This window comes from Microtus ochrogaster, chromosome 7 (assembly GCF_000317375.1).
Source record: "Microtus ochrogaster isolate Prairie Vole_2 chromosome 7, MicOch1.0, whole genome shotgun sequence".
Classification (NCBI taxonomy): Eukaryota; Metazoa; Chordata; class Mammalia; order Rodentia; family Cricetidae; genus Microtus; species Microtus ochrogaster.
The window spans coordinates 19,422,443-19,435,842 of NC_022014.1; the positions used below are offsets into that span (position 1 = coordinate 19,422,443).

At 51.0% G+C, this 13,400-nt stretch overlaps 1 protein-coding gene across 2 annotated transcripts in view; it reads right to left on the reverse strand.

Moving 5' to 3' along the window:
- Rab11fip4 (RAB11 family interacting protein 4) overlaps positions 1 to 4,568 on the reverse strand; it is an 80,924-nt gene extending 76,356 nt beyond the window's left edge. For both annotated transcript variants that reach the window (XM_026780650.1, XM_013347279.2), the window contains exons 1-2: positions 4,481 to 4,568; positions 3,055 to 3,143 (exon numbers count right to left, since the gene is read on the reverse strand). In XM_026780650.1, coding sequence (XP_026636451.1) covers positions 3,055 to 3,143; positions 4,481 to 4,487 — 96 coding nt within the window. In that variant the 5' untranslated portion in view covers positions 4,488 to 4,568. The remainder of the gene's footprint in view (positions 1 to 3,054; positions 3,144 to 4,480) is intronic.
- Between the last annotated feature and the right edge of the window lie 8,832 nt (positions 4,569 to 13,400).

Genomic DNA, 13,400 nt, shown 5'->3' on the forward strand with positions numbered 1-13,400 from the left:
GAAGGAAGGAAGGACGGAAGGATGGACAGACGGGCAGAAGGAAGGGACAGAGGGAGGGAGGGAGGAAGGAAGGAAGGAAGGAAGGAAGGAAGGAAGGAAGGAAGGAAGGAAGGAAGGAAGGAAGGGACTGATTTATTTTGGCTCATGGTTTCAGAGTCTCTCTGGGATTCATTGCTTGGAGCCTGAGGTAAGACAGAGCAACATGGTAACAGGAATTTGTGGCAGAGGCTGCAAACCTCAGAGTGGCCAAGGAGCCTTCAGGGATGGAGAGGAGGTGATGGGGAAGGGGCGGGGGGGAGGTGTGTGTGTTTGGAAGGGAAAGGTGTGAGGGGAGGTGTGTGTAGGGGGAGGAAAAGTGTGTGTGTTGCAGGGGAACGTGCGTGTGTGGGAGAAAGGTGGGGGGAAAGGTGTGCGGTGTGTCTGTGTCTGTGTGTGCACATGCGAAACCTGGTCTATCGGCTTTCCTCTTTCTTGTCCTTTTATTCCAGCCAGCGGGACGGTGTTGCCATACGGCCAGGAAGATCTTTCAGCTAACTCTCTCTGGAAACACCCTCCTCCACACATCCTGAGATGGCTCTTTCTAATCTGGGTGCTTCTGGTCAGGCTGACAGGATCAATCATGATAATCTAGGTAAACAATCACCACCAGGCTACACCCCAGTCCTGATCATCACGATCATTAGATTATTCACAGTTCTTTTTTTTTTTTTGTTTGTTTAATTTGGTTTTTCGAGACAGGTTTCTCTGCAGCCTTGGCTGTCCTGGAACTAGCTCTTGTAGACCAGGCTGGCCTCCAACTCAGAGATCCACCTGCCTCTGCCTCCTGAGTTCTGGGATTAAAGGCGTGTGCAACCACTGCCCGGCCAATTTGTCTCTTGACAGGGCCTTGGTCTTCTCCAACAGTCTGCTTGGTCACCCTCAGCATTATGGGACCCCTTATCAATCCCCCCCAAGTCCTGCCCCATAGAAGCTCACTTGGACTCTACCACCCAGAAGTGTCCAGTGAACCCTGCCATCAGCTGATGTGGTCCTAGGCTTATTTTATTTTCCAGGGGGAAGCAGCCTCTGGATGAAATACTAACCCAGAGCCAGAGAGGTTTTGGAGCTCACTTGGGTGAGAAACCAAAATAGTCCTCCTCTGGCCAGAAGGTTCCCTAGAGACCGTAGATAGTGCATTTAAAACTGTCGCTGCAGTACGAAGCTGTGTTTGTAAAAATAGTTCAATGTTTTATAAACACATCATTTGGTAATAACAACAGAATGAATTGAAAGAGAATGTAATATATATTTGTGTGTGTGTGTGCGTATTTGCGTGTGTATGCACATGCGCTCACACACACAGTGTATTTATGTGGGAGTGTGTACAGAAGCCAGGAGACTAAAAGGGGGCCCACAAGAGGGGGCAGCAGAGGCTTTAAGGGAAAGGGGCAGGGAGAATAACAGAACATAAGCAATGTGAATGTAAAAAGGAGGGCACTAGGGACAGAAGTACAGAGGTGTGTTATTTGTGTTTTAATAAGTAAGGCTTGCCTGGAGATCAGAGGACAAAGCAGCCACACTAGTCAGTCAATCAGGCCAGGGAGTGGTGGCACACACCTTTAATTCCAGGACTCGGGGGACACCTCTGTGAGTTCAAGGCCGCCCTGGGCTACACAAGATTGAATCTGTCTAAAAGAGAGGTGATCCCAGCACTTGGGATGACACACCTTTAATCCCAGCACAGAGGTGGAGACAGTAGCGACATGGCTGGAGAGAGGAGCACAAAAGGGAAGGACAGGAACCAGCGGAGTGTGGAGTCTGAGGGTCATCCCTTTCGGTCTGAGCATTGGTAGACGTAAAAGGTCTGTCTAGTGGTTGGCTGCTTTGTTTTTCTGATCTGCAGGTTGAACCCCAGCATCTGTCTCTGGGTTTTTATTTTCATGCTACACAGAAGGTTTACATGGGTACGGGGGGGGGCAGAGTGGGGAGAAGAGGATGAAGGTCAACTATAAACAAGGATATACGAAAATACAAAATAAAATTAGAAGTAAGTCATGGTATTTGGTCTCTGTGATGGCTGTTCTTGGTCGTCATCTGGACACACCTTGAACTATGGGCACGTCTGTGGGGCATTCTATTGATTCCTCATTGGTGGAGGAGAATCCAGCTCAGGGTAGGTGGTCCCGAGTTCTATGAGGAAGCTAGCTTAAGAGAAGTAGATGGCACATCAGTGAACAGGGTCCCTCCACGGCCTCGGTTCCCACTTGCGCAACTCCTCGGCGTGTCCCGTGATGGAGCGTGATCTCCCTAACTTGCTTCCTGTCATGGTGTTTATCACAGCAGCAGAAAGCAAGGAGGCACAGAGCTTCTGGAGCCCCTGCCATTCCTGATAGGAGTGCCGTTATGTCTAACCACTTCCTGTTGTCCACACCTGAGCTTAGGCCAGTGAGGTGACAGAAGGCGGTACCTCTCGATGCCGCAGGCTGGGGTTTGTCACAGAAAGACCACACTTGGGACTTTCAGCCCCTCCAACTCCCCACCTCTAGGTGGAAGAGGGGACTAGAGACTGGGATATGAAAACTAATTTTAAAAATTTAAATTTTTAATTACAAATTTATTGTGTGTGTGTGTGTGTGTGTGTGTGTGTGTGTGTGTGTGTAGGCACGCGCATGCGCACGCACACACACACACATGCACAGACACAGTGGATCAAGAGAAAAGGAAAAAACTTCTCACCCTGCCCATTTGACCTCAAGTCCATGGTTTCTCCTCAGCTTCTCCTCAGCACCACCAATAAAGTGGAGGAAGTGGCCCCGGTTCCAATCCCACCGTGCCTTCCTAAGGGATTGCTATGTTGCCCAGGCTGGCCTCAAACCTATGGCAATCTCCCTGCTTCAGCCTCCAGAGGATTAGGATTAGTGGCATGTACCACCATCTCCCAAAGAGCCTTTTTGACTTTGATGCCAGAGGCCATCAGAGGAAGTCCCAGCCCTTCTAGAACCTGCAAAGCCAAGCCCAGATGCCAATAACAAGAAGGACAACCAAGGGCAGGAGGCACTGAGCCACAGTCCTTACCTGCTCCACACAGTCTGGGATCTCGGGGGAACACGGCAGGGTCCCCGCGCTCTCCACTGACAGCACATCCTTCAGCAGCTCCTCGCACCCTGTGGACAGACAGACAGACAGTGAGTGGTATGAACCTCAGCCCACATGGCTGTCCTTCTTTCTGACTAAGGGGGCGTGGAGGGAACGGATGGAGGAAGCAGGTAGCCCATGTCTCCAGCACAGTGGCAGGAACGAGATGCCCAGCTGTATAGGGCTGGTTCAGGGCACTGTATAAGGTATCTGAAAGGCATGAGAACTCCCATAGGACTAACCCCAGTGGGGACACAGAGAGGGGCACTCACAAATGCAGAAGCAGGCTGAGTAAAGGGGCTACCTGCATGTTACCTACCAGCCCCCAAACCCTAGATAGGGCCACTCTTAGGATGTCAGCAGACTCTTCCACCCTCCTGACCCAGCTACACAGCGGCCTCTCTGCTGGTTATACTGGACCAGGGACTCAGCACAGGCACAGGGCAGCAGTGGTCTGAGCTGGCCCACAGAATCAAACAAATCCCGGTAGAAAATCTTAGCGGGGCTTTCTGTACTGCCTCAGTTCCCCCAGTGAGCTTCTGCTTCCCTCTCACTTCTGCTTGGGAATTCTTGCTCTTCCCTACTTCCAGAGGATGCTGCAGAGATGTGCTTGCCCAGACCTCAGCACAGAAGGGAGAGCCTGGTCTCCTTCACTGCTGACAGGAAGCCTCTGGAAGTAGCTGCATGTTCTCCAGGGGCCAGGGGAGACCAGGGGATGCCCAGAAGGTATCCTGACTGCTCAGGGGCTGGAGGGGCGGTGATGGAAGGTTGAGTACCAAAATTCTGATTTCTAAGACTTTCTCAGAACTGATATTGGAATTTTGAAAAGAAAAGAAAAGAAAAAGAAATGGGGGAAGGAAGGATTAGGAAGGGCTAAAAGGAGAGAGGGGAGTAAATAAAGAAGGGACCCCCAAGAGAAAAGAGACATGGCAGCCACTCCATCCAGCTGTTGCCAGAACTGGATTCATTTCACTATTTTTCCCCTCCCATTGTTGGCAACGGAGCCCAGAGCTTTGCACTGGTTAGGCAAGGGCTCCACCACTGATTGAGCAAACCCCAATCCCCTAACCTCCCTTGCCCGTCTACCCCATGCTGGAGCTGAAGTGGGAAGTCTAGGGGAACCCCTGTGGGTGGAGCACAGCCGGCCTAGCAGCAGAGAGGGGAAAAGAGAGGCTGAGAATGGGGACAGAAAGGTCGTCCTGCCCTGGTGGTGGGGCCCTGAGGCAGAGGCTCAGAGAGAGCCATAGCTCCAAGCACACCACTTGCCCAAGACCTTGAACAGAGCCCATTTCTGGGACCCACCCAAGGCTCTGGAACCCCTGTGTCCTGGCCTCCTAGGCAGTTAGGATCCCAAAGAGGACCTCACCTTTCATGGCGAACACTCCCCGGCAAAAGTCCTTGAAGTTGATTCTGCCCAGGTCATTGGGATCCAAACACTTCACAAGTTTTTCCACCTGGAAGGAAAAGAGGGCCTGTGTGAGGCACCATGAACACCCCAAGGGCCCAGGTGGAATGGAGGGGGGTGACTCTCACTAATTAAGCCAAAAGGACCAACTTAGGCTTTTCACCTGGGGTCATGTTATTCCCCTCTGTTTAGGACTCAAATTGGATAGAGAATGGGGGTGGGGAGGGGAGGCAGAGGGAGTAGGGTAGAGGATGAGGAGGGGAAGTGGAGAGAGGTACGGAGGGAGAGGAGGTAGTGGAAACTGGGATTGGTATGTAAAATCAGAAAAGATAGGGTTTTTTTTTGTTGTATTTTTAAAGACTCAAGTAAGAAAAAATCAAGAGGGCCTCGTCCATGTAGGGTGTTGTCCCACAGGCTTCTCCAAACCCTGCCCCAAAGACGGCACACTGAAAGCCAACAGTCTGCTACCAGGTTCACTGTCTGTTTTATAGACAGAGTCCGGCTGTGTAGCCCACACTGGCTTAGAACTGAATTCTCCTGGAGCTATGTCCCCAGTCTATGAAGTTCAGCTTCTTGACTTTTTTCCAAGTTAGCTTGTACCTTAGTAGCAGCTTTCTAAAATACTCATTCATTCATTCATTCATTCATACATTCACTCATTCATTCATACGTTCATTCATTCATTCATACGTTCACTCACTCACACATTCACTCATTCATTAAACTGAGCACTGAGCGCCTCCCACTTGCCTGACACCTGACTGGTGACAGTGGTAGCTAGCTAGTCACGCATGGTCACACGGACACACACCTACACTCATGCACCTCATTAGGTAGCTTCCCCCAGTCACCACCATCTTCCGAAACCATCATCCATGGTAGGGCGAGACTTTCTGGTGACGCAGTTGCTTTGGGGTTACCCTTGCTTCATAAGTAAGCCCGATAAACTCAGTGGCTCCCCAAACTGTACTTTGGTTTGTCGCTGGTGCCCTACAGGACGCAGAACAGGTGTTTGCGTCTATGTTTCTCCGGAAAGGATTCACAAAACAAGGACGCACTCTTTCTGGAATTCCCTCTGGCTATGCTGCAGGTGTTGGTATGAGAGCATGCTGGGAACACAAACCCAGCACACAGCCCACAGGCAGGCCTGCCGTCCCTCCCACTCTGCTAGTCGCTTGTGCCAAAGCACAGACAGGTGGGAAGACGCATCTGCTCCCAGACTTTTCCTGCACAGGATGCTTGGACAGCATGGCAGCTGCAAGAGGCATCCGAAGCCCTGGCCACGGCAGTAGTCGCCCAGCAGGCTTCGGTGAGCACAGCCCCTAAGTCTCCCAGCAGGCTTCAGTGAGCACAGCCCCTACGCAGCCACCTCTCCACCCCTGTGCACTGTGGTTGTGTGTACCTCTATTCCAGTTAGCCTGCTTCTCCACTCTGCCAGGTCTAAGGCTGAGGGATAACCCAGGGGCTGCACAAGGTCCTAAGAAGTCTCTGAACCTGGTACCTAGTGGACTATCCATTGGATCCAGGCATCCCCAACTATAAGGTTAGGATGCTAGAGCAGAGGCCCAGAGACAGAGGAAGTCCCAGTCCCTTCCCTCAGTCTCCATGGGGCTGCAGAAGTTCAGATAAGACGGAAGAGGCTTTTGCCAGCTCAGGCAAGGCCAGAGAACACTCGGCACTGCAGCTGTTGGCCCTACTCCACCCCCACTACCAAGGACGCCACTGGCATTGCCAGGCAATGACGCGGCTTCTGAGAATAGTACTTCCCAGGTGCCACCTGCAGGCTGTGGGGGAGCTCCGCCATAGCTCCAGTTGGCCACTCTCCTCCTCCCCTCCTGCTACCCCCTCCCCACCGTACAGAGAGCCTGTGAATGCAAGGAGGGCCTGGAATACCCTGACCCCCGCACCCCCGCTCTAGGATCTTACTCCAGAGTGCTCAGTGACTGAAGATGAACTCCAACCCCACATGCTAGGAGGGACAGCAGGGTTTTGTAATCCACAGGACTAGGAGTGGGGACATCACTGGGTCAGGCTGTACATCCTCTGACTCCAGAGAAAGCTAGGACAGATGTGGAGGCTGAGGGTGACAGATGACAGATAGATGTCAGTCAGGTTCTAAGGACCACCACATAGTTCACAGCAGGGGTTCCCAACCTTCCTAAGGCTGAGACCCTTTACTACAGTTCCTCATTCTGTGACCCCCAACCATAAAATTAATTTTGTTTTTACTTCATAGTTGTAATTTTGCTACTGTTATGAGTCATAATTAAATATCTGATATGTAGGATATCTGACATGAATCCTATGAAAGGGTCGTTTGACCTCCAAAGGGGAGGCGACCACAGGTTGAGAACCTAAAGGTGTGTTCCAGGCTGCAGTTAGGAGTTCAGTGTTTGTGACTCTCTTCTTCTACGAAGCTCTCAAGGATGGCAGTCCTAGGGCTGCAGCCACGAAAACTTTAAGACAGCTTTGTGGAGACAGTGTACTTAGCAAATTTCTGTATCGCATGCAGTTCGCATTCATAAAGACTACAACTGTTCGCAATGGCTTTTTAAATGAGACTCCAGCGGTGTCACGTGGAAAAGGGTGAAAACCCTGCAGTGGGAGCCATCTAAACAGTAGCCGCTATGACAGTCCCCACGCCGCAGTTGAGGATACTGAGGCTCAGGGAAATTAAGCCACCAGCAGTGGGAGCTACTGAACCAGGTCTTCCTGACCCTAGAGTACCAGCAGCTACAACCCACTGCCACCCCGCCCTCTGCAGCAGAGGCCAGAGTCAGGCTCTCACCAGCCTGTGTGCATGCGGTACTGATTCAACTCCCCTACCCACTGTGTGGAGACAGCTCTGGGCTGGGGATGTCACTCTGTGGGCCTGTGTGTGCAAGCCCTGGCCTCTATCCCTCACATGGTCCAAGAAATATACAGGTGCCTGGAGGATGGTATTTGAAGTCAGCCTAGGCTACAAAAGAGACCCTGTCTCAGAAAACAAGCAAAACCAGTAAACCCAAAACACACAGAAAGAGGAGCCAGGGGATGCCTGACTTTGACACTGGTAATCTGCAGTGCATCTGGGGCTGTGCCTGCTGATGGGGCAAGGAAGCCAAGTCCCAGGAAGGGGAAGGGGCTCCCTCATCGCGGGGAGTACAGCAGATGGCACTGAGCCAGCATGCGTGGATGCCAGGCAGTCCTGGGCTCCTCTGGCTCCCATGAGAGGTGAGAGCCAGCTCCAGGCCTGGCAGGGATGGTGGGAACAGCCGAAGTGCACACAGCTGGCCCAGCAGCTTGCTGCCAGGGGGACTGGCAGAGAAATACTGATCTTTCGTATTGGGAACCATTCAGTCCCAGGCTTCCCCTTCTGTTTCTGGTGCTCTTCTCTCCAGGCCGGTCTTGTCCATTCATTCCCCAGAGGCACATCTCTCTGATGGGAGGACACTGGGAGCCAGGCTGTCGTCTGCTCACCAGCAAGATCTCCCCCTGACCCCGGCTGGCCTCCCGCACCTCCGCCATGCAGGCCTGGCAAGCCAGGGAAGGCTAAGCAGCCCTTTGCTCCTGGAGGTCTCAGCTGCCTCTCTGAACACGGAGAGAAGCAGGCTCTCAGCACCTCAAGGTGCTGACTAAATATCAACCGTTCCTACTGGGACGCGCGCAGAACAACCGCCTTTGTTCCAGGCCGTCGCTCACTCTGCAGAGCAGTTCAGCCTCACGGGCCTCTGGATCCTGGACAGAATTCTTATTCCCATTTTACAGATGAGGAAATACACAAGTTTCTGGCGTCTGGGGTCAAGGTCATACAACCACCAGGAGGCAGCTGAGCCCAGGCGACCTCCAGTAGTTATTGCTACTGAAACGACTGTGATCATTTGTAAAGTCAGGGGCTTGCTCCAACTACAGAAAGAACAAAAATAAGAAATTTTCACTAGAAAAACTGGCAAAGTCTAGAGAACCTTTGCTTAAGAATTTGAACATTAAAGAAAAAATTACTGCTAAAAGAAAGGTTGCGGCCTAGCATCCCAGACAAGCTGCAGACTTCAAATCTGTTAAGAGATGCCCGCATTAACATCCAAGGAAGAAGGGTGTGGTGGCATGTGGGGTGACCTCCAGCAGAACGCTCTGCCTAGTCCACACAGGGAAACCTGTCCCGAAACAAATCCCTAAACACAAGTAAAACCAACCAAGGAAGACGCCGGGCTCTGGGGGAGCTACAATAAGCACCCCAATTCCGTCTCTCCCATTAACAATGCTGAGCACCACAGGAGGACTTAAGGAGCTGAGACTCTACAAGGCGGACTGAGGGAAAACAAGAACTCGAATCTGGGGGATTCTCTTAGCTTTTCCTTTCCTGAGCTGCAGATGAGAAGAGAGGGGACTCCGAAAGAAGCCCTCTTTCTGACGCAAAGCTGAGGAGCAGTTCGTCCGAGACATGAAATGAGGAAAATGCCCACTTGTTCCTTTTTCTCCCTTTTTCCTGTGTGTCTGATGTCTGTCTGTCTGTTTTGCTATTTTGTCTTCCCCACAAGGCAAACTCAGGTCCCAAAGCTGAGTGGTGGTCACAGTCACACAGTCTCTGTGTGTGGCGGTGGTGGAGTAGTGGGGGACAGATGTTGGGTAGGGGTGAGGTAGGAAAAGGAGCCCCTAGGAACTGGACAGGGCAGGACACGGAGAAGGTGGAGCTAGGGGATGGATGAGGACCCTTAGCGTGCAGCTGAAGTCCTGAGCCCTGCCATGAGCTGCCCGTGTGAGCTGCGGAGCTGCGGAGCTAGCCGCAGGTCAGCCCAGAACTGAGCTGCTGACTGAGGAGTGGAGTGGCCCGGCCCCGGGTGTGTATCCTGGGGGAGGCACCGAACAGCATGTCAAAGGCTTTGGGGGTGGACTGGCTAAGTTAGAATAGCTGCTTACAGAGGACAAGCGGGGATGCCAGGTTTCAACCTAACTGGACTAATTTCCTAATTAAAAACCACCCCACACCATGCTAAGGGGACCTAGTTAAATAATCAAAATTATTCAAAACACAAACAGGAAAAGATAGTAATAACGTGTCCTGGAAAAGACTAACAGCTACCGACCCAAGATGATCCAGCTGTTAGCAGTTATCAGCAAAGGCTTGTTGTGTTATTTTGATTTGGGGACTGGATATTAAAATTAGGGTTTCAAAAATTTTTTAAGGCAGTTGACAACCGTCCTCCATGAAGCACTGGTGAAGTTGTTTTACTATGATTTTATTTTATTGTTTAATTACTTGTGTGTGGCGGGGGTGGGGGAGGTGGAGTGCACACAAGAGCGCAGGTTCCTGCAGAGCCAGAGAGAGCATCAGTTCGAGCCTTCCACTGTGTGGATCCCAGAATCACACTCGGGTCATCAGGCTTTGCGACAAGCATCTTTAACAGATGAGCCATCTCACAAGCCCATGATTAAAATCTTTTAGTAAGGGAGCTGTAGAGATGGCTCAACAGTTGAGGGTACGTACTGCTCTTGCATGGGCCTGAGTTCAGTATGCGGCACCCACGTCAGGAGGCAGATCACAGCTGCCTGTAACTCCAGCTCCAGGGGTCTGACGACACCTCTAGCTTCTGCAGGTGCCACACGAACAAGCATGTGTGCACACAGACACACACACATGCATAATTTTGTTGTTGTTGTTTGGTTGGTTGGTTGGTTTTCTGAGACAGGGTTTCTCTGTGTTGCTTTGGAGCCTGTCCTGGAACTAGCTCTTGTAGACCAGGCTGGCCTCGAACTCACAGAGATCCGCCTGCCTCTGTCTCCTGAGTGCTGGGATTAAAGGCGTGCGTGGGCCACCACCGCCAGGCTAGCATAATTAAAAATAATGAAAAAAAGTTTTTAAAAATCTCTTACTAAAGTAAGAATAGTCTTATCCCAGAAAAATGAAACCCTATTTACAGACACAGGAACCATGCACAGACGTCTACAGTAACTTTCTATGTAACTGTTCCAATCTCGAAACATCTTAATTTTCCTTTAAGTGGGTGGTAAGCGAAGTGCACTGTGACGGGAAGTCACACACCACGGCTGTGTCTGGGTGACTCCAATGATATGACTCGGTGGGTAAGAGTTTGCTGAGCAAGCATGAAGACCTGAATTAGAATTCCCAGCACTCACATAGAAAAGCAGGGCATGGCTACATATGCCTATAATCTCAGCATTAGGGGGCCAAGAGAGACAGACAGACCCTGTCCAGCTGGCTTAGCTGGAATGACTCAGGTCCAGTGAGAGACTCAGCCTCATGGCAGTGAGGTCAAGAGCGACCGAGGAAGACATCAATGTCCTCTTTTGGCCTCCGCATGCACACGCATGGGCACATGCACCCACGCTCATGTGTGAGCAACGCACACACATGTTATTTTTTAAAGGAGGAGGCTGGAGAGGTGGCTCCTGAGTAAGAGTACTGATCACTCATCCAGAGGAGCAGGGTTCAATTCCCAGTGCCATATGTGCAGTGTGATGTTTTACTCTTTTGTCTTTTTGGGGGGGCCCACCACCTAGCTCCCAAGTAAACACACACAGAACACCGAGGGTTATTCTCAGTTATGAATGCCTGGCCTTAGCTTGGCTGGCTTCCGACTTCTTTATCTCCTCGTTCTCTTTCTGCTCTTCTTTTCCTTGTTTCCCCTTCTATTTATATTCTGCCTGCCAGCCATGCCTATCCTTGCTCCTGCCTCGCTATTGGCTGTCCAGCTCTTTATTAGGACCATGAGGTGTTTTAGACAAAGAATCACAGCTTCACAGAGTTAAACAAATACAGTATAAACAAAACAACACATCTTAAAATAACATCCCCCAACACATACGGTAGCTTGTGAACATCTGTAACTCCAGTTCCAAGGGATCTGACACCCTCTTCTGGCTCCCACACGTACTGTATACAAATGGTGTACACACATACACACAGGTTAAACACCCATACACGGACAATACAAATAAATAGGGCTAGAGAGATGGCTCCATGGTTAAGAGCACTTTCCTTACCAGATGACCTGGGTTCAATCCCAGCACCCATGCTGTGGTGCACCCATCTCTAACTCCAGTTCCAGGGGATCTGTCTTCTGACCTCCACAGACACCAGGTAAGTGGTATATAGACGTACAGGCAGGTAATACACATATACATATAAATTTTTTAAGAAATTAAGAGATGTCTCATCCAGCTGCTGATCCCAATGATCCTGTCCTCAGAAGCACTTTAGGACGAGGGAAGCGGCCAGAATGGAGGTCTGAAGACATGCTGTGAGAACTCAGGTACAGAACATAGAACAGGGGCAGCTGAGGTCCCTGGACCAGCGGTACAGGGTGCTGGGAACTAGCTAGCAGAGGGGAAGCAGGTATAGCAAACAGCAAAGGGAGTGGAGAGAGAGGAAATCCAGCAAAGACAAGTGACCTGGGATGGCTAAAGCAAACCATGGCTGTCCCTGAGATCTGAGGCCTGAGGCGGGACATGGAGCTAAGATGGGAGACTCTTAGGTCCCCTGCATGATGTGGGTTTGGTGGCCCCTTGTTACTTCAGCACTGAGGAGGAAGAAGGTTATCTGAGCGTCTGGCCTCAGGCTGGCTGCAATGTTTTATCCCAACAGCGTGACCATCTAGCTGTTGGCAACTCCTCTTCCTCTGAGCCTTCTCCGCAGCCTAGAGCAGTGGTTCTCATCCTGTGGATCGCGACCTCTCTGACAAACCTCTATTTTTAAAACTATTTACACTATGACTCATAACAGTAGCAAAATTACAGTTATGAAGTAGCAACAAAAATAATTTTAGGCTGGGCGGTGGTGGCGCACACCTTTAATCCCAGCACTCAGGAGGCAGAAGCAGGCGGATCTTTGTGAGTTGGAGGCCAGCCTGATCTACAAAGTGAGTTCCGGGACAGGCTCCAAAGCTACAGAGAAACCCTGTCTCGAAAATCAAAACTAAAACAGAATAAAATTGTGGTTGGGGGTCACCACAACATGAGGAACTGTATATCAAAAGGTTGTAGTGTGAGGACGGCTAAGAACCACTGAGAAACAGCTGGTCCTTCCCTCTCCCACCCTGGCCTCCTACCCCTGGCTTGTAGGTCAGTCTCTCCTCCTGCCACCCACCCAGAAGGCTCTGGCCCTCCTCAGGGGCCTCAGGGCCAAAGGCCCCAGCTGCTTGTTTATCCACTTTCCTAAGCAGCCCAACTGCCTGGTGTCAGCACACAAAGAGGCCAGTGTTCTAGAGCCTAGGAGACAAAGGGTGCAGGCAGCTACTGACCTCTCCCCATTAATTCTCAGGGAGGGAGGGAGGGAGGGAGGGCAGGGGAGCTAGGCAAGAGTATCAGCAAAGCCAGGTACAGACAGGGCAAGGGAAGGGCCCTGCCAGTCCCTATACCCCAAGGCAGGCTGAAGAGTCCAGTCATTCTGTTGATCACCGATCCCAAAGCCTGCACACCACAGAACACCGAGAGCATTATATTCTGTGTGATGACAGTCATATTATCTAACTCCATTTCCAAATACCTACAATGCTGACTCCCAGGGCCATGGTGAGGATGAACTAAGACAATAGCTCGGCAAAGTAAAATGAGCATCGTCGACATGCTAGCGGAGGATGTCAGGAGCAAAGGGTACTTAAGAGAGACAGAGAGATACACCATTTGGAGCGCCGCTAGCCATTTCCTTGATAAGGAGTCTTGGTGAGCTCCTTCTCTGTGCCTCACTCTGTGCCTCCATTTCCCCTTTGGGAAATGAGAGTGCTGAATAACAAACACTAAAACCAGCCTTGGGAGTCTATATGGTTGGAACGTCTCCCCAGGGCTGTTTGGGGTGCACACGAGGGTGGCAAAGAGATGAAGACTACAGAAACAGCCAATGGAAGGAATGAAAAGAAACCAACTTCTCCTCCAAGGCCCCCAAATC